This window comes from Lipotes vexillifer, unplaced genomic scaffold (genome assembly GCF_000442215.2).
Source record: "Lipotes vexillifer unplaced genomic scaffold, Lipotes_vexillifer_v1.1 scaffold213, whole genome shotgun sequence".
In the NCBI taxonomy this organism is placed as follows: Eukaryota; Metazoa; Chordata; class Mammalia; order Artiodactyla; family Lipotidae; genus Lipotes; species Lipotes vexillifer.
In genome coordinates, this window is record NW_006780610.1 from 7,593,785 (window position 1) to 7,614,459 (window position 20,675).

The window sequence follows — 20,675 nt, forward strand, 5'->3', positions numbered from 1 at the left end:
AGCACCTCCAACCAGCTCTACCTGCATTTCTACTCAGACATCAGCGTGTCTGCAGCCGGCTTCCACTTGGAGTACAAAAGTGAGAATCCAGAGTGTCAGCTGCTTGCAGGGTTCAGGGTGGGAACTGACAGGGCCCAAGTTCCCACAAGGAGCTGGGGTTATCCTGGGGCTATATATTCTCCACCCCACTGAAGCCTTACGCCAAGCTAGATGAGGATGCGTAAGCTCAGAGAAGGTCTGAAACCTCCTCAAGACACACAGCCAGGAAGTGGTGGAGCCAGGGTTCTCACCCAAGGGTCCGTGCCTCAAAAACCTGTGTGCTTCCTCTGTGTCCACACAGGAGTGGGAGGGGCGCCGGGTCACCGGCTTGGGCCCAGTAAATTATTTGGGCTGTGAGACAATGGAGGTTCTCTCCTTCTCCAGTCCTAAAAACTGGCTTCTCCAACCCCTGATCAATGATGTAACTGTCCTTGAAGTTCTTCTCCTCATTGCAAACTTCACTCCTCTCCCACTCTCAAAACCTTACATCCTGGCTTCCAGCATCCCCAAGTGGTCACAACCCAAAACTCTTAAAGAAAAAGCATCGCAGGGGGAGGGAGAGGTACAAACTACTGGGCATAAGATAAGCTCAAGGATGTATTGTACAACACGGGGAATATAGCCAATATTTTATAATAACTGTAAGTGGAAAGTAACCTTTAAATATTGTATTAGGGCTTCCCTGGTGGCGCAGTGGTTGAGAGTCCACCTGCCGATGCAGGGGACACGGGTTCGTGCTCCGGTCCGGGAAGATCCCACATGCCGCGGAGCGGCTGGGCCCGTGAGCCATGGCCGCTGAGCCTGCGCGTCCCGAGCCTGTGCTCTGCAACGGGAGAGGCCACAACAGTGAGAGGCCCACGTACCGAAAAAAAAAAAAAATTGTATTCATTTTTTTTTAATTTTTAAAAAAAGAAAAGGAAAAGGGCTGCAGATGTGCCTTGTGGGGCGACAAAGACAGAGGTTGCTGGGGTAGCTGCTTTCATCCCGAGATGGCCTGCCCATCCCCATCCCCACTGGGTACAGGAAAAAATATGTTGGTAGCAGCGTTTGTCACGCATTCATTCAGCAATTACTTACAGGGTATTTACAATGTGCCAGGTGCAATGCTGGGATTGGGTAAGATCAAGATGGGTGAGTCCCCTCTGAGTCCATGGGAGAGAGGCAGACACGTGGACAGAGCAGGACATGACAGCATTCCAGGTGCTCACAAGGGTGTCGCCAAGAGGTACAGCGGTGGTTCAAAGGATAGAACAGTCACTTCTTCCAGAGGCTGGTGGAGAAGTGAATGTCATGAAGAAACACTGGACACCTGCAATGTGGCACGCCCTGTGCTAAGTGCCCACGGAACAAAGATGAATAAGGCACAAAGCACAAAGTCTAGGGGGAGAGATGGACATGGAAACAGTAATTGTAGTTCAACCTGATATGCTAAGGGTGTACAGAAGAGGGGAGCTAACCCTGGCCACGTGAGACTTTACAGAAGGGGTACCTGAGTTAGATTTGGAAGGAGAAGTAAGAAATGGGGGAAGCTGTGGTTGTCTGGACCATCTTGGACAGGACGGGCATATGGAAGCCCCACTTGCTGCTAGAGGCCTGATAGGGTCAGCATTGCCCAGCTGGTCTCAAAATGAACGAGCTTTGTCCAGGTAGTTGGGAGAGGACTAGCTGGATCCCAGGATGTTCATCGCCTGGGAGAACTGAATTGTGCAGCTGGTCAGAAAGCCCTGGGGCAGCTGGAAGCCAAGACCCTGCAGGGTGGAGGATAGGACAGGGACCTCCAAGACCTTCCTCCCACAGACCTCTCAGGCCTCACTCACCCAGCAGGCTGAAGTATCCTGGGCTCTTGAATAATTCATACTTTTCCTTTCACCCTCTCGTCTCTGTTCTCTCCAGTTTAAATTTGAGTCCTTAAATGTTCCCTAGAATCTCCTCTTTTCTTACATGTTCCAAAGATAGAACTTTCCTAAATCTCTTTGCCATTCTACTGCCTCATTCCCAGGGAAAATTCACCTTTCTGAATTTTTTTTTGCTGTTGCTGTTGTTCAAAGGAATGGGTAGTTTTCTCAGTAGCTGGTGTTTATCATGCACTGTCCTCTCACAGTGGAAAGAACTAGGGAAAAACAGAGGTCTCCATTAGTATTTGGAGACTGAAATTCCTAGGAGCCAGTACACTGTAGTTGTGTTTGTTTTGTAGATAATCTACAAAGGGTACAGAAGGGGAGAATTAACTGCTGTTGTAAAGGCAAATGGTTTTGAAGGGTACTGAAAAGTCTTGTCTACTGCTGTGACTCATATTTAATATTTATTTAATTGAAATGGAAATGAAACAATATGCTTTCAGAAGTAATAAATTGCGTATGATTTTTTTAAGTCTTCCTTTGTTGTAAGCATGGCTTAAATAAAATCAAGCTATGCAATGTAAAGAAATTAGAATGGACTTTTCTCTGTGTCCTTCTGTCTTCCTCTCTCTGTCCTCACCTCTCTCCCCATTGTGTTCTTCTCCCACCACAGGCTTTCGCTCTTGCTTTCTCTTTCTCTCTGCCCCTCCTTCTCCTTCTGTCTACCACTGCCATTCCAGCAAGCAGGTGTCAGGTTACTAAGTTGTGGTCACCCCACTAAATACTGAGTTGCCTTCTACTTGGACTGCAGGGAAGAGTGGGGCAAAAAGAGACAAGATGACAGTTGAGATGAAGTATTTTCAATTCAGTTTGATGATTGTTTTAATATTGTCCTTGGAGTCTTTTGGCCCAGATGCTGGGATTTGTGGATTTAGGCCCAAACATCTTCCATTTCCAAGCACCACATTCACTTCTTAAAAGCACATGTAGGACGAAAGTTGCTTGGGAAGAGAATGATGGAACTTCTTGGGGTGATAGCAATGTCGTATAGTTTTGAGCCCGAGGGCCTCTGGACAGCCAGAGTCCCCAGATGATATCCACCTGCCGCAGGAGGCTTTGGTCTGTTGAGCCTCTGTGCCATATGAACATTCTGATTTTCTCATATGCTGGGAGGTGAAAGGCTTAGGAAACCCTGGCCTAGAGGCTGGGAGGAGAGAAAGCAGAGAAGACACAGCTTGGAGGCAGCTGCTCCTCCCTGCTGCCAGCCATGCCCTCGGCCTGCTCTTACATCCACCTGATGGGCTTGTCCATTCTCCTGTTGCCTGTCTCTGTCTGGTCTAGCGGTGGGCCTGAGCAGTTGTCCAGAACCTGCTGTGCCCAGTAACGGGGTGAAGACTGGCGAGCGCTACTTGGTGAACGATGTGGTCTCTTTCCAGTGTGAACCGGGATATGCCCTCCAGGTACCTCCCGTTGACCCCCAGGGCCAGAAAGGTGTCCCCTGAGATGGGGTCAGCCAGCCTTCCCCCAGCAGAGCTGCAGTCACCAAAGAACAGAGAGAAGCCCCCCAGATCCCTCAGGCACTGTTATCCCCTCCTGGAGCTGTTCATGAAAAAGACAAAGTGCTGACTTTAGCCATTTGGCACAAGCCAGCCTTGAATGTGTTCCTGCAAAGTTTCGGTTTGATTAGACTTTAGGAAAATTTAATTTTCCTTTGAAGGCAGTGAGGGACTCTAGTAATTAAAGGCGTCTCACAAGGAACCTTTAGTAATGAGAACTCTTTAGCAATAGCCGCTAATAAGCATCCTTCCCCAGATCTCTCTCCCTCTGCCTCACTCCCCATTCCACAGTGGATCCATGTGTCTTGTTCCTTGACCCAAGGCCCCAGAACAAGCCCCCTGCTCCAGGTTGTACATGCAATTGTGCCCGTGGGGGCAGCTAGCCCACCCTGTTCTTGTTTCCTCCAGGGCCACGCCCACATCTCCTGCATGCCCGGGACCGTGCGGCGCTGGAACTACCCTCCTCCACTCTGTATTGGTAAGAGAGTCCCCACTTTTCCAGTTCATTCAAATCCATTTCTACCAGGGCTTTGAGTTCAGTGACATATCACTGGGATCAAGTTCGACTCCAAAGGAAGTTTGGTATTCCGGGTCTGCTCACAGGCAGTATTTTAGGCTGATGTTTTTGTAAAAAGCTTTAACTCTCAAGATTTTCCTGACATTTGGATACCTTCACCCACCAAATGAAACATGACAGGAGGCTTGCCCATTCGAAAACCTGATGATGACCATCCTGATTCCAGATAATCGACCAAACCCCAAATGGAACCTCTGGGCACTTTGGGCTTTCCCCTGTGACTTCTCATGGGACAGACAGATGGAATCCACTGATAGAGGAAGGCTGAGGGTTCCCTGTGAAACGAGGACTTGGTTTGGTTTCTGTGCTGAGTAGTGATGAAGAGATCATTGGATACAAGAAAAGACAGGATCTCCACCCTCAGAAGCTTCTAGTCAGCTTGGGGCAGGGGGAACATCCCTTTATTGAAGGTCTGCCACATGCCAGGCACGGAGCTACGTGTCTCCTCACCACAGCTCTTCAGGGCAGCTGTCATCACTCTCATTTTTGCCAATAGGAAAACTAAGGCTTTTAGGATTCAGAAGAAAGTGGCAAAGTTGGGAATGGAAACCTAGGTTTCCCTGATGCCCCGCCAACTGTCAAGTGCAAATCTAGGCTAACCTTCGGGTAGGAGGCAAGGTGAGCGAAGGGCGTGGCACTGGAGCATATGACATTTCCCTTCAGTGATCTCACCAGGATACAGACCTGGTCGTCTGCAGAGCAGTCAGAAATGGGACTGGTCAGCCCAGGGCCCTTTCCCCATCCTGTATCACAAAGGCCTTGCCCGAGGAACTGCTCATAGAACAGCAGCTGCCATGGCTGAGGGTGTACTGTGTGTGCCAGCCGCTGTTCCAAGTCAGGCGAAGTCCTTTCTGTTGTAACCTCATAACCACCCTGTGACACAAGTGCTGGGTGGGGGAAACTGAGGTTTGGGGGTTTGGGGTGGAGGGAGTTAGAGCTGGCCCAAAGTCACTCAGGAAGTGGGAGCATTGGGATTGTGACCCCAGGGGTCAATGCCCAAGTCCCCGCTTTGCACCCGGGCACTGATCCCTTCGGGTCTGTGTGCTCGGGTAGTCCTCTCGCCAGAAGGCGTTTGCGTACACACGGCATATGGCCTCCCCTCCGCTCCTTTCTGTGGCCTCCCATGACAAGCTAACCCCTTTCCGCTCACACAGCCTTTTCCTAATAAGATGTAAAAGGAAAGAATCGACGTCAACTGACCAGGCTGCAGTCGTGCCTCAGCCCTGCGTCTTCAGGTGACTGTGACTGAAGTCACCTCGATTGGAGATTCAGATGCCCCAACCCCTCCTGGGCTGAAATAATCACAGTCACTTTGGCTCAGGGCGTGTGTCAACGCTCTGAGGGTGGGCTCGTTGTGGGGCTCTTCTGTTGACCGCCCAGTCCCATGGAATATGTATTTGTAAAGAGCCTGGCCGTGTGCCAATGCATCCCCGTCCCCTTCTTTCCTATTTTTCAGTCCTGGAAGAGTTGACTGGACAGTGAGGGGAGGGAGATTTGGGGGATAGTGTAGGAGATGGTCACACTTCTCTTGGGGCAGACCAACTTGTGCTGCATGACCTCACTAAGGAAACTGACTTTGAAGGGCATGCTCAAGGTCAAGCATCCATAACTTGGGTTTGTGGATGGCTGGGCAGACCTAAGATATGCTTCCCTTCCTGGATTTACGTACTCAGTTTGGCCCCTGTCTGCAGTTTTTTAGGGAGATGAATTATAGGTTCCTTTGGGTTCTCAAAGGGAAATTGACTTGGGAAAGTCCAAATGCTGCATGGCCCGGTACTGACCTCACTGCAGTCCTAATGCTCTGTCTGGTCTCATGGTCGCAGCGCAGTGTGGAGGAGCAGTGGAAGACATGGATGGAGTGATCTTGAGCCCCGGCTTCCCAGGCAGCTACCCCAGCAACACGGACTGCTCCTGGCAAATAGCACTGCCCGTGGGCTTTGGTAAGTCTTCACGCCCAGGCCTCTGGCTTAAAGCAGCTGTCTGCGGCTGTCACCCAGCAGAACCTCGGCTGAGTCCATTTAGCTCTCTGCCTCTCTGCTTCCTCAGCTGTCGACCTCTTGTGCAAGCGTGAGGATCAATTAGGAGTGGTAGAGATGAATGGGCTTTGGGGACATAAAATAGGGAAAAAACTTCAGGGATTGCCATTATTATTTTTATCATTTGAGCAGTGGGCTGAAAGGTGGAATGAGAAATTACTCAGGGCTGGTTAAAAAAGAAAAAAACCATCTATTTTACTGAGACTGGACTCTTCAGCCTCTTCTTTTAATTTCAGTGTCTAATTTCTCATCCTAATTAAACTGAGCCAAGGTCAACGTGAAATTGAGTTTGCATGCTGGCCTTAGAGGTTGGGAGATGTCTTTGTGTGTGTGTGCGTGTGTTTGTGTGTGTGTAGACACAGGGGTTGGCGTGGTGTAGAGGACACTAATCTGGGTATGAAATTAAATTAGTGGAGATTCATGTGTTGTGCACTGGGAATGTAATCTAACCCCCAGTATTTCTGTTGAAGAGATAAAGGATTTATGTTGAATGGAATTTATAGTCTGTACACATAGGTCATCTTGCCCAAGTCATTTCTCTGCTCCTACAAATGAAATGTCCCGAGGAGATCACTGCTGCACAGGCCTGTGAACCCGCAGTCTGTGACCTCGGGAGTGAAGACCACCTCTTTTGCCCATTATTTTTCATCCTAGAGTGGGTCTTCTGATGGAGAAGAGGCCTTTAAGAGAAAGTGATCTAACTAAAGGTCTAAATCTTACCTGAGGGGAGGAGAGAGGTTGTGACCCTCAGAAAATGGAATCATATTAAGTACCGTCTCCTGAAGGAAACTGGGGATGGATGATCAGGGTACGAAATGATGATGACTTTGGCAGCCTTGGGAAACTCCGGATTTTGAGACACTGAGGAAAGAGGAGCTGGGAGACCCTATAGCTCTGCATCCAGGCATGAGTCAAGAAGCTCAGATGATAAAGGGCTGGAGGGAGGGCTACATCCAGAGGAAAACACAAGTTTAAGTGGGAGGTGCATCACTTTGTATGTCTTGATGTTCAGCCACCAGAGACCTCTATCTTTAAGTCCTCCAGGAAGTCATCCTCTTGCAGGGACCAGTCACAGAAGACCAGATCCCTTGCTTTCAAGTTAGTGTTGGACTCCAAACAGGCCCTAATGGCACCTGCTTTGTGTTTAAAAGCCGCTGCATTTACAAACTTCTGCCATTAGATGGCGGCAGTCGGGCAGATTAGTTCAGAAATTCTGCAATCCTTGAAGAGTCCCTTTCATGGATGTGCTGCCGCGGTGTTGGGATGACACATGGGCGTTGGGCTGGAAAGCATAGGTTCCGCAGATAAGTACAAAGGTGCTCAATGTAAAATTATCTGTAATTTGGAGACAATATACATCTTAAATAATAGGAGAGTGAATAGTGTGGCTGGATAATTCATTAAGTGGAATTAATTAATATGTAGTTAAAATCAATGAACTGTATCTTTACATATCAACAAGGACAGACCTTGAAAAACACATGCTAAATTTAAAAGTTTACAAAACTCTATATACAGTATAATAAGATTCATGCAAATGTTTAAAACAAAGCAGATACGTATTTAAGAATCCAAAAACATGAACTGGACGTCGATCTTCCAAATTCATGGGAGTGACTACCTCTGTGGAGAGGACAGTGGGAGAGGGCAGGGGACATGAAGGGTCTTCAACAGTATACGCCAAGTCTTTATTTAAATAGTCAGATGCAAAAAATTCACGCCTGGGCTTCCCTGGTGGCGCAGTGGTTGGGAGTCCGCCTGCTGATGCAGGGGGCACGGGTTCGTGCCCCGGTCGGGGAAGGATCCCACATGCCGCGGAGCGGCTGGGCCCATGAGCCATGGCCGCTGAGCCTGTGCGTCCGGAGCCTGTGCTCCGCAACGGGAGAGGCCACAACAGTGAGAGGCCCGCGTACTGCAAAAAAAAAAAAAAAAAAAAAAAAAATCACGCCTATGTGCTCATTCTAAGCAAATTATAAAGTACAGACGAGCAAATTATAAAAATTCCAATTTATCTGTAATCCCACCATGCAGAAATAATCACTCACAGCTTAGTCCTCACCATCAAAATGTGACCTTCATGAAGACAAGGGCCTTGTAGATCTCGCTCCTCCCCGTGCAGTGCCCTCCTAGCACAGCCCTGATGCACGGCAAGAGCTCAATAAATGTTGTTAGTGAATCAAAGAATAGTCGTCCAGTTTTTTAATACAAAAATTAGAACTGTATGCTACATACCACTTTGCAGTCAGATTTTCATAATTAACATTGCAGACTTCTTTCTATGCTTAGAAATATATTTCTTCAATAATAGTCATCTAATTTTGAGAGATCTTATCAATAAATAAATATCAGTAGTCCCACCTTTATTTTTCAAAGAATATATTAAGATGTAAGTTAAGATGTTAATGAGATCCATTTAACCTGTTGGGTTGCTAGGAGATCTTGATTAATCCAATAAGACCCCAAAGGATAAACTTCACTTGGCATCTTAATAGAACCAATAGGATGATGTATTCTTCTAATTCCTGAATCATCATAAGTGCTCTGGAAAATACCAGTATTGAAGTTCATGTCTTTTGATTGGGTGTAGTTATGTTTAAGTGGTGGTATTTTTAAGTAAAAAGTTTATTTTAACAAAGCTATCTTTAGACTGATATTTCACATATGAATCCTAAATTTAATCCGGTGTTAACCCTGAACTTCGTTTTCCATAAAATAAAACAGACTCAAGACGGCACTCTGAAATGACGGATGCCTTTCATTTCGAATGAATAATAGAAATACTTTTAAGTTCAGTCCTGCCTGAAGACGAGAGACTGGGCTGGACTGGTGACTCTCCACATGTGGTCTGGGAACCCTAACTGGGTGGGTCCATAGAGGGGACCCGTGGGCTCTGGCAGGTGATGCTTTCATGAGGCGGCACATGGGATGCGGGACTGTATTGCTTTGGGCACTGTCTGCCTCTGTCTTGCTCCCAGGAGCTCACATCCAGTTCCTGAACTTCTCCACCGAGCCCAACCATGACTTCATAGAAATCCGGAATGGCCCCTATGAGACCAGCCGCATGATGGGCAGATTCAGTGGAAGTGAGCTTCCCGGTGCCCTGCTCTCCACATCCCACGAGACCACCGTGTATTTCCACAGCGACCACTCACAGAACCGGCCGGGATTCAAGCTGGAGTATCAGGGTGAGGAGAGGGAAGGCCCGTCTATCCCCACCTCTTACAACCACCCGTCTTCCCAGTCTTCTGCGTAGCGGAGGAGGGAACCCAGGAAGGGCGGGGAGGTGGGGGGCAGGCCCGACCTCCCAGTGACATGTCTCTCTGGCCCACAGAGGCTGTTGAACCCCTTCGACAAGCCCTTCCCAGGGCAGCAGCCCCAAAGCGCCTTCTCAGGCTCCATCCCCATCCCCGCCCAACAGCCAGCAGCTTCCCCTGAGCAAGTGACACATCAATCCCGCTCAGGCATCCCCGAGTGTCCAACCAGCCACTGCCCCTTGGCCTTGAGAGGCTCGCTTCCTCCTCTGGGTCCTCCCCTGTGTGTCCTTTATGCTCAGCAAAGCTCCTCCTCTGACATGATGGAGGATTCCAGTAACAATTCTTGTAACAAGCCCAGAAGGACCCACTGAGCCTTAACGATGAGACAGGTGCATTTGCTCCCGCTGAGGGTTTCCCTGTGTGAGGCCGGACCACACTCACCGCAGCTCCCCCATCCTGAGCTGGAGTCCTGAGACCGGCCCTCTCCTCCTGGAAAAGCTCCATCCACTCCAGCTCAGGCTTCCCCTGTGGAGGGGCTGTTACCTGTGCCCGTGCAGCTGTGCCCACCTGTGCAGCGGTACACGGGCCCTGATCGGACCCAACGTCTCCCACGGGGGCTTTCCTAGTGTGACTGACTGAACCATTTGTTCTAACCTCTTTGCCCAGATTCTTCCACTGCATTTTTCTTCATGTGTTTAGACTTTTTTCCAAGGCTAGTACATGCTTGTCAAAAAATTAAAACATCACAGAAGTTTTTGTGAGCACATCACAGAAAGTCAAAATTCTCCCATAACCCTGCCTTATGCAGAGATATCAACTTGTAACAGTTTGCTTTTCCCATTTTTTCTGTACATATACTGATGTAACTATATTTTTAACCAAAATTGGATCACTATAGATACTGTTTTGCAATCTGCTTTTTTTAAGTTAATCTTTAATTAGACAGTCTACAAACACACCTACTGTGTTAAAAAAGAAAGGGGGAGGGAGAAAGAGGAAAGGAAAGAAGGAGGGAGGGAAGGAGGGAAGGGAGGGGAGGGAGGAATTAAGAAATTAAAACACTACAGGTAAGGCCAAGCTTTCTTTGTCTGCAGCCTCCAAACCCAGAATTATTCCCCAGAAATAACCACTGTTGTTTTGATGTGATCTTTCCAGATGTTTTCCCACACCTAGTTACATGTTTCTTGTGAAGAATATGTAATGCGTCATGATTTTTTTGGTTGTGTTTTCTATGGTAATATAGAATTTCTATATACATACCATTCTGACATTTGGCTTTTTTATCCCTTGTCGGAGATGAATACTGACCAAGGATTTGGGCTTGTCACTGAGGGAAAGCCTTAAAGCGTACCCCACCGTTGGGCCAGTTATCCAGGCGCTGCCCTCTCTGGGGACCGTCCCTGAGTATGGTCGGGGTTGTTACCACCTGGGAAGCCTCAGGAGGAGGAGCTGGGACCCTCACACCAAGGCAGCAGCAGCAAGAAGCCGAGCCTCTTTCCCAGAAAGTGCCACTTCGTTGGTGGTAACGCAGCTGCCCACCCAGAGGGGCTATGTGGGCACATCGCAGAGGCCAACCCTAACTAAAGGAGCCTGTGCCTGTAAAGTGTACACAGCCTCAGTGGGCAGTGAGCCCTGCCCAATGGGTCATGATGCATCCCGCGGCCACAGGCTGTCCCAGGAGAGACTCAGGCCCAGATACAAGGTCAGGGTGCCTCTCTGGGACAGACGCATGCCTCTCTGAGGCTTCCTAGTTACTAGTCTCCTAGGGCTGCTCTATCAAAGTACCGCAGACTGGGTGGCTTAAACAACAGAGTTAATCTCTCACAGTCTTGGAGCCTGGAAGTCCCAAGATCAAGGTGTGGACAGGACTGGTTCCTTCTGGGAGCTGTGAGGAGAAATATACTCCATGCCTCTCTCCTGGCTTCTAGTGGGTTGCCGGCCATCTGGCATTCCTTGGCTTGTGGAAGCATCAGCCCCATCTCTGGCTTCATCTTCACATGTTGTTTTCCCTGTCTGTCTGCCTCCAAATTTCCCCTTTTTATAAGGACACCAGTCATATTGGAATAGAGCCCACCCTAATGGGCTCATTTTAATTTAGGTAAAGGCAGGCGAAGACGCTGTTTCCAAATAAGGTCACGTTCTGAGATACAGGGGTGGGTTAGGACTTCGACATGTGAATTTGCGGAGGACACAATTCAACTTGTAACATCCTCTTTCAGGCCCAAGTGCTCTCCCTGAGGCTCCTCCTCTTGGATAAATGCAAGGTCTGATTACGCCACCATTGTGACAGGGACAGCCGCTCTGGGGCCCACCCGTGCCCTGTGCCTTCACCTCTGGGACGGGCACAGCCCTGCCCGCCAAGCTTGTGTGGTGGGACTAGACACTCTCGCTGCATTCCCCACGTTTGAAGTCCGCTTTGTCCTTGTCAGAGCTGCCCTCTGAGTCCTGCAGACTCCATCCCTGTAAAAGAGACCTAACTACCCCCACGGAGCCCTGGTCTCAGCCCCTCCCATGCTCACCAAGCCCTCACCTCTGAGGAGCTTCACCTGAGGCACCTCTGCACACGGGCCCTGCACTAAGGCTTCCAGACACAGGCCAGCACTCTGGGTTAGCGCCACACACACCGAGGCTCCACATGTTGAGAGGAAGCCGGTTTCTTGAGGATGCTCGCTGTGTGTGTGGCGGGGGGCAGGGGTGGAAGCAGGGAGGAGGGGTGGTAAGTTTGCCTTCAGAGGACCAGCGCCTTCACCTGAGTTGGCCCAACTGTGTGAGAGGCCCAGCGACGTCCACTGGGGTTTCCACTCTGTGGTAGCCCAGCTCCCCTCACTCACATTTTACCCCAGCACTTGCCTGGATGTTCCCCTTGAGGCTTCCCTTGGGTCACAGGCCCAGCTCTTTCCTCAGCATCTGCCCACTGCCCCAGTCCTGACGGCCCCTGCGGAGCCACTCTTGGTGTCAGGGCAGCTGCCCCCCTCAGACCTGACCTCAGCTTCCGTTAAGCCTTCTCATGTATGATGACCCCAACCTCCCGACTAGGTTGTCTCTAGTGCCAGAGGCCCAGGCGCTCCCACCAAGGCCTCCCAATGTGTCAGGCCCAAATAATCCTCCCTGCCCCACAGACCCACATTCTTTAGCCTGACCACTCACCCCAGGCTTTTCCTTTATGAAAAGACCTGCTTCATGAAAGAGCCACCTGTCACCACTGCCGCCATTTCTATAGAGCAGGCCTAGCTCTCTGTGGTCCCTTGACTTTCTTTGGAAGAAATCCAAATCCTTACTTTTCCTCAAAATCCCTCCTGTTAGACACTCTGAACTTCCTCGGCTGGGGCTCTCCTTTCCCTTCTTCAGGTAAATATTCCCATAAAGTTTTCAGTAACAGCATAAGCTACTCCTACCCAGGTCTCCTAGTCTGACAGGCTTAACTCATTCCACTAAAATTTCTCAGGAGATTGTAAAAACACAAGAACTTAGCAAAATGATGACATTGTTCCAAAATGTTCGACATCATCATTATTAGTATTTTTAATACGGCGCTTTATCTGAAATTGTATCTGTTCCCAGTGGAGCATCTACTACTAGTCTCCCTAAGGAGCCCTTTCCTGGGAAAGTTAATGAGGCCACCTCTTAGGGGTCATGTCTGCCCTCTAGGCCCAACCTCTCCCTTTTTATTTTTTTCATTTGTTAATTAATTTTTATTGGAGTATAGTTGCTTTACGGTGTGTTGTGTTAGTTTCTACTGTACAGCAAAGTGAATCAGCTATATGTGTGTATATATATATATATCCCCTCTTTTTTGGATTTCCTTCCCATTTAGGTCACCACAGAGCACTGAGTAGAGGTCCCTGTGCTATACAGTAGGTTCTCATTAGTTATCTATTTTATACATAGTAGTGTGTCTTTGTCAATACCAATCTCCCAATTCATCCCACTCCCCCTTTCCTCCCTTGGTATCAATGCATTTGTTCTCTACATCTGTGTCTCTATTTCTGCTTTGCAAATAAGTTCATCTGTATCACTTTTCTAGATTTCATATATAAGCGATATTATACGCTATTTGTTTTTATCTTTCTGACAACTTCACTCTGTATGACAGTCTCTAGTTCATCAACCTCTCCCTTGAAGCTTCCTCTGGTGGAACGGGCTCTGAGACTTCTCTCCATGTGAAAGCAGTCCTGGTACCCTCACTTCAGGGTCTCTCTTTGTGAAAAGCCCAGCTCCTTCCGCTGGAGACAATTCCTGTAAGAAAGACCCAGCTTCTCTCCTCCAGGCTGCTTCTGGCTTCTCACGAGGCCTCGGTCTTCAGGCTCCTCCCCATCATTGGGTCCCCCTGTTCCCACTGAGGCTTCTCTTTAAAAGCCCAGCTCGGACTTCCCTGGTGGCGCAGTGGTTAAGAATCTGCCTGCCAATGCAGGGGACATGGGTTTGAGCCCTGGTCCAGGAAGATACCACATGCCACGGAGCAACTAAGCTGGTGCACCACACCTACTGAGCCTGCGCTCTAGAGCCCGCGAGCCACAACTACTGAGCCCACGTGCCGCAACTACTGAGCCCGCGTGCCGCAACTACTGAAGCCCATATGCCTAGAACCCCGTGCTCCGCAACAAGAGAAGCCACCGCAATGAGTAGCCCACTCACTGCAACGAAGAGTAGCCCCCATTCGCCTCAGCTAGAGAAAGCCTGCACACAGCAATGAAGACCCAACGCAGCCAAAAATAAATAAATGAAATATTTTACACACAAAAAAAGCCCAATTCATCCATTCAGTCACCTCCCTGAGCTACAGGCTCCCTACTTCTACTAAGACTTTATTTGCCAGGTGGCCCAAACCCTCCGCTGCTAACAGAGCCATATTCCCTTTGGCTGACCAGCCCACCCACTCTCTCTAGAACTGCTCGATTTTTCCACACAGCCAACTACTTGATGATGTCCAGTGAAACCTGCCCAGTTCTTCCCACAGAGACCTCCCTGCACGATACTAAAAGGAAATACATAATAGCCACCATCACAGAGGGAGAACTTCGGTAATGGCACTCTCATGATGACTGTTATTTGTGTTGTTATTGCACGTGATGAGTGCACCGGCTTACATGGAGCCTTCACTGGGTCTCAGCTGCTCCCCCTGAGAATTTCCACTATTGGAATGCTCCCTCTACTCCCATGGCTGACTTTCTGTCTGGTGGGCCCAGTTACTGTCCAATTAAGTGAAGGCTCTGCTCTGTGACATGCTCAGCAAGTCCCTCAACGACTTCTCCTGATGGGCCAGGACTCAGCCACTCCCATTAAGGAGTGTGAGGCAGGTACACTCATACTCAGGGAAGCAACTTCCTTGTTCTTTAGAGGGACTTTTACCCCAGCTATTCTGTCCTTTGCCGCAGGTTTGGATCCCTCCCACCCCATTTCTTCCTTCCTGATGGGCTCTCATTTCTCAGAGTTAGAAGGGCCCCACTCATGTCCTCACCTGACCACTTCCCGTGTTTGTGACCTTGGTGGTTGAATGAGATCAGCAACAGGAAAGAGCGGAGGTCAATGCTGAGCCCCAGTGAGGTGCTCAAAGAATAATGGTTCACAAACGTGAAATAGATAGCTAGTAGGAAGCAGCTGCATTGCACGGGGAGATCAACTCGGTGCTTTGTGACCACCTAGAGGGGTGGGATAGGGAGGGTGGGAGGGAGACTCAAGAGGGAGGGGATATATGTATACGAATAGCTGATTCACTTGGTTATACTGCAGAAACTAACACAACATTGTAAAGCAATTATACTCCAGTAAAGATGTTAAAAAAAAAAAGAAGAAGAAGAATGGTTCAATCTAGCCTTGTCTTCCTTGGGTCCCCTATTCCCATGGAAACAGTAATAACAGATAGCATTGATTATGTTCTCACCATGTGCCAGGACTGTGCAAAGAGCTGTGTGTATTTGATCCTACTGGATTCTCACACTAACCATTTTCTAAATAAGAAAACAAAGGCATAGAGAACTTAAATCATTTGCCCAAAGCCAATAGCTAGAAAATGAGGAAGACCCATCTGAGTCCATGTCTTGGTCCTCCACCACTGTGTTCACTCCCTGGTACGCCTATATTCTGGTCAGGGAGAAAATGCCCAGAGAGGAGAAAGTAACCTTCTCTTGTGATCTTTTCTAGCCTATGAACTTCAAGAATGCCCAGACCCCGAGCCCTTTGCGAATGGCATTGTGCGGGGAGCTGGCTACAATGTTGGGCAGTCGGTGACCTTTGAGTGCCTCCCAGGGTATCAACTGATGGGCCACCCTGTCCTCACATGTCAACACGGCACCAACCGGAACTGGGACCACCCCCTGCCCAGGTGTGAAGGTATGTCCCTCCCTCATCCCTGGTGATTCTTTTTAGGGACACTGATCCAGAGTAGTCCCAGCCTCCACGTGCCCGCTTCGTGGGAGCCCATGCTGGGAGGTCCTGGCAAACTTTGTCCATCCTGTTTCCATAGAGATGAGACCAAGCCTATCCAGGAAGAGGGTCCTGGGACAGAGTTCTGGGCCAGCACTAGGGAGGACCTGGAAGAGATGTGGGTCGCAGCCAAAGGGATACATACTCAGCCCTTGGGAATAGCCAACCTCGTGGGTTAGATGTCCCCAGTCAGAAGGGAAGACACTGGTATGCTGAGGGGTAGAGAGAGGTAATCATGGCACTTTCCTAAAGGGAGAAGAGAACAAAGCATCTTTCTAGGAAATTCTTGTTCCTCTCTTCACACCTCCCAGCTTATTCTCCCTCTCCTACACGAGCCTAGAGAGATCTAGAGAGTTGATGATATCAGGGAGCTAGAGATGGCACTTTCCTGGGTTTTCATTAACCAGAACCAGGATGGAGGAGGACCAGGAGGTCGTGCTGTCCCTACCCCTGTCTGCACACCTCAGTTCCATTTTCCTTCCTTTTCCTGGTGGAGAAGCTGGGATTTGTCTTGAAAGGGGAAAATATGGCAGGAGAACAGTATAGTCCAGGAGAAAGCACCCCAGTTCCAGAATCAGACCGCCCTGGGCTTCATCTCTGGACCGCTTCACCTCTCTGACCTCCAGTTTCTTCCTTAGTACAACGGAGCTTCTCACCTCTGCTTCGTAAGAGCTGCGAGGGTTGCAAGATGGCTCATGTAAAGTGCCCAGAACAGTAACTGGCTCAGAAACGATGAGCTGGAAGTATTAACTCTCCATAGATAAAGAGACCTTGTTTGCACAGCTGAGCTGTTCTGGTGTTGGAATATAAGATCATAATCTCTAAAACTATTCAAGTTCCAGTTTGTTTTTTAGATTTTCAAAACCATCCTCGTGTATAACCAGTCCATCATTCTGGAAATGTTGGCTGGTTATCTGCTATATGACAAGCTTCATTGTGGACTTTTGTTCCCTTTTTACTCCTTTATATGGCATCACAGGAGAGAGGAACGAGCATTTCTTCCTTCATCGGACATCTTGAGCCACAATCCTTTCTCCCTCCTAAGAAAGTTCTTCCCTTAGCTTCTTTTATTTATTTGTTTGTTTGTTTGTTTTTGGCTGCATTGGGTCTTCGTTGCTGCACACGGGCTTTCTCTAGTTGCGGTGAGCGGGGGCTACTCTTTGTTGCGGTGCATGGGCTTCTCATTAGGGTGGCTTCTCTTGTTGTGGAGCATGGGCTCTAGGTGCGTGGGCTTCAGTAGTTGTGGCATGCGGGCTCTAGAGTACAGGCTCAGCAGTTGTAGCACACGGGCTTAGTTGCTCCGCGGCATGTGGGATCTTCCCGGACCAGGGCTCAAACCCGTGTCCCCTGCATTGGCAGGCGGATTCTTAATCACTGCACCACCAAGGAAGCCCTCTTCCCTTAGCTTCTTAGATGCCATCTTCTCTTGCTTTTCCAATTACCTTTCTGCCTGTGCCAACTTTTTGGTCATCTATTTCTTTGTCCCTTAAGTGTTGCTGTCCTTTGAATTTTTTTCCCAGGCTGTCTTCTTTCCCTCACGTCTCCAAAGGCCATCTGTATCTGCAACCTTTATCTCTTTCCTGAGTTCTTCACCTGTACATCCAATTCCTTACTGAATATCTTCTCCTATCCAGAGGCATCTAAATCCCAGCGTGTTCAAAATGGAAGTCATCGTCTTTCTGCCTTTACATTGAGATCCTCATCTAGTGAAGGGTGCCTCTAGTCCCCTGGTTATTCAGCCTTCAATTTGGGCAGCCTCCCTCTCCCTTATCTGACCTAGTCACCAAGTCTTGCTAATTCTCCATCCTAATTGCCCTTCACATGCATCCACTTCTCGCTGTGAGCTGCCTCCACCTTAATCCAGGCCACTTAGATGAGGCTCGTCACTGGGCGCCCAGCCTTCAGTCTGTGTTCCTCAATCCACCTTTCACAGTGTAGTGAAGGTGAGCCTTCGAAACCATTCATGTACGCCAGACACTGCCCTGCTCAGAAGCTAGTAAGGCGTCCCCATCTCCCTTGGGGTAACGTCCAACCCCCTTGGGGTAGCACACGGTGTGCCTCAGGGCCTGGTCCCCACTTACCTCCCCCTGTTCTCCACTCTCTCAGACTTTACGCTCCAGCTCAGCTGAAATACTTTCCATTTTCACCGTGTGCCTTCCTCTCTGGCCCCTGGTTCTGAGCTCATGCTGGTCCCTTCTTATAGAACATTGCTCTTCTCTCCTGCCTTACCTGTTTGGCCCTTGTCATCCCTCAGGTCTGAGTCTAAATGTGAATTCTGCCAGGACTCCCTCACCCCCTCACACGACCAGATGAGGGCCCGCCCCCAAATGTTCTGTGGCATTCCATGTTGATGGCATGCTCCACCCTGGGCTGGAGATGCCGGTACACTTAGCTGTGTCCCAGGGCACTCACAGTCCCCTGGGACACACTCACAGATCAGAATCACGTGCCGTGGTATCCTTGCTGTCCTTTGCCTCCCCTGGCCATGCCTGGCACCGAATGGAGGTTCAGTACATGGAGGGGGGATGGCATGCCCATGTGCACCAGCTTCAGGATGCGTTCACATTCGCAGGAACCCTGGCCGCCACTTGGAGGCATTGGGACTCTTTCTTCTCAGCCTGGTCTGGCCCCATCCATATCTCTGTGTGAGGACCCATGCCAACCAATACACGTATTATTCTGGACCAGGGTTTCTTTTGTTTGGGGGTTTTTTTTGCCCAGAACCTCTTTTGATTCTCCTCCATGGTGATTCAATCCAAATACCATGGAGACTTCCAGGACTCTTTATACCCCTGCCTAAAGCCTAGATCAGAGTGAGTCTAAGCGTAAGTTCGCTCTGGGGAGACAGAAAGATAGGGAGAGAGGATCATGTCTGTGTAGCAGATGCCTCCTCCGTGAGCCGGCACTGGCTGAGCATTTTACATGGAGCAGTTCATCTGATTGCCGCCACGATCCTATGAGGAGCAAAGTCTTAGACCCATTTTCTAGGTGAAGAAAGAGAGGCTACATTTATCTAGTCAATTGATGGTTTAGCCATAATTTGAACCCAACCATAGCCTCACCACAAGAATCCGCAACTCTTAAGTCAAGACCAAAAGTACCACTCCAAGAATCTCAGAATAAAAAGAGAAAGAAAGAGATACTATCATAATTTCTTACCTCTTCCCAGCAACAGTACTGAAGCCCTGACTCTAGTATTCCTAGGAAAGGAGAGGAGGTAGCTTCGGTGTGTCCTTCCTTCTGGACAGATCTCTTCCACAAGAAAGAGAAACAGGGGGGCCAGGGGCTGAGGCAGGCCCACAGAGGACCTTCACTGAAGATGGAGGGCCACTAGAGCTGTGGTGTGTTGGGAACAGCAGGGAATGCCAGGCCTGGCCCTCCCTCGGCCCCATCTCCTCTCCCCATCCCGCCCAGCCTCCTGGAGCAGGATGGTTCGTGCTGGGGGCTGGGACTGCATCAGGAAGTCATCTGAATTCTCAGGGGGGAGGTGATCTCCAGCACTCATCTGTGTTTGTGTCCTCTCCCTGGCAGTGCCCTGTGGCGGGAACGTCACCTCTTTCAATGGCACTGTGTACTCCCCGGGCTTTCCCAGTCCCTACTCCAGCTCCCAGGACTGTGTCTGGTTGATCACCGTACCCATTGGTCACGGCATCCGCCTCAACATCAGCCTGCTACAGACGGAGCCCTCTGGAGACTTCATCACCGTCTGGTAGGACCAGCTGCCATGTCAGCAGCCAATGAGAAAGGGGCACTAACTGGGCTCTAAACTGGGTCACCCATCTATTTGTCCAGAATACCACAAGCAGAATGGTTTTAAATGGCTGTCAGCCTCTTGGGTCTCAAATAAACATAGTGGAATGAGGACTCAGCTTCAATTAGCCTTTTTGACTCCTTGGAGGGAAAGGAATGGCAAGAGAGTGGTTCCCAACCTGGAGTCCTGCTGGGGGTCAGTCAAAGTACCAACGGGTGTGGGAATGGGAAAGGGCACAGATGAGCAGACTTTTCTCAGTATTTCCAGAGTCCAAACCAAAATTCTACATTTACCTAAGATAAGCTACCTGAACTAGTGAAAAAGCTTTGGAGTGGAATTTTGTGAAATCCCACTGGTCATGTCATGCTGAGCCAGTGCTGATCACAGAACTGTCGGCAGTGAGAGAAATATTCCATATCTGTGAGGCCCAATATGGCAGCCACTCTACATGTAGCCATTGAGTACTTGAATGTGACTAGAGTGACTGAGGAGCTGATTTTTAAACTTTATTAAAGTTTAAATAACTTAAAAGTAAATAGTCCCATGTAGCCTAGCGGTTACCAAACTGGACAGCTCAGCTCTTAGTTATATAGTTAGGGTATCTTGAGTTAATTTTAAAATGGGAATGTGAATTATTAGTTGGTAAGTGCAGTTTCCTGGACAGCTTTTTTTCCAACCCACTCAATCTTTGGGCAAAGATATAATTTAAAAATTTCTTTGTTTGGAGGTTCTGGGAATCAGCAGAAGATAGTGGGATTTCTTCTCAAAATTTCCAGGGCTGGATAACTGTCACCTGACTGCCCTGGATTGATTTCTCACTTAGTTTCCAGTCAATGGCTAAGAACAAATGGGAGGGACTGGATAAAGTTCCAGGGAAGGCAACACAGGGATGTCTCTTTGCTCACTGAAGGCCTCTGACACACCAGGTGGAACAGGTAGGCATGGTGACCCGTGACATGCAGGACCTTCCTTCCTGTTGCAGGGATGGGCCGCAGCAGACAGCCCCACAGCTCGGAGCCTTCAGCCACACCTTGGCCAGGAAGACAATGCACAGCTCATCCAACCAGGTCCTGCTCAAGTTCCACCGTGATGCAGCTGCGGGTGGGATCTTCTCCATAGCTTTCTCCGGTCAGTATGGAAGCCTGTGGGGGAGGGGGGTGGGGGGGGGTGGGCAGACTCTCAAGTGCTGGGCTTGACTCCT

At 49.2% G+C, this 20,675-nt stretch overlaps 1 protein-coding gene across 1 annotated transcript in view; it reads left to right on the plus strand.

Annotated features, from left to right (window-relative positions):
• CSMD2 (CUB and Sushi multiple domains 2) overlaps window positions 1-20,675 on the plus strand; it is a 621,436-nt gene that overhangs the window by 496,642 nt on the left and 104,119 nt on the right. Inside the window, exons 38-45 of the mRNA XM_007453867.1 lie at window positions 1-79; window positions 3,219-3,337; window positions 3,842-3,911; window positions 5,834-5,950; window positions 9,022-9,231; window positions 15,442-15,630; window positions 19,255-19,432; window positions 20,457-20,602. Of these exons, the coding sequence (XP_007453929.1) occupies window positions 1-79; window positions 3,219-3,337; window positions 3,842-3,911; window positions 5,834-5,950; window positions 9,022-9,231; window positions 15,442-15,630; window positions 19,255-19,432; window positions 20,457-20,602 (1,108 nt within the window). The remainder of the gene's footprint in view (window positions 80-3,218; window positions 3,338-3,841; window positions 3,912-5,833; window positions 5,951-9,021; window positions 9,232-15,441; window positions 15,631-19,254; window positions 19,433-20,456; window positions 20,603-20,675) is intronic.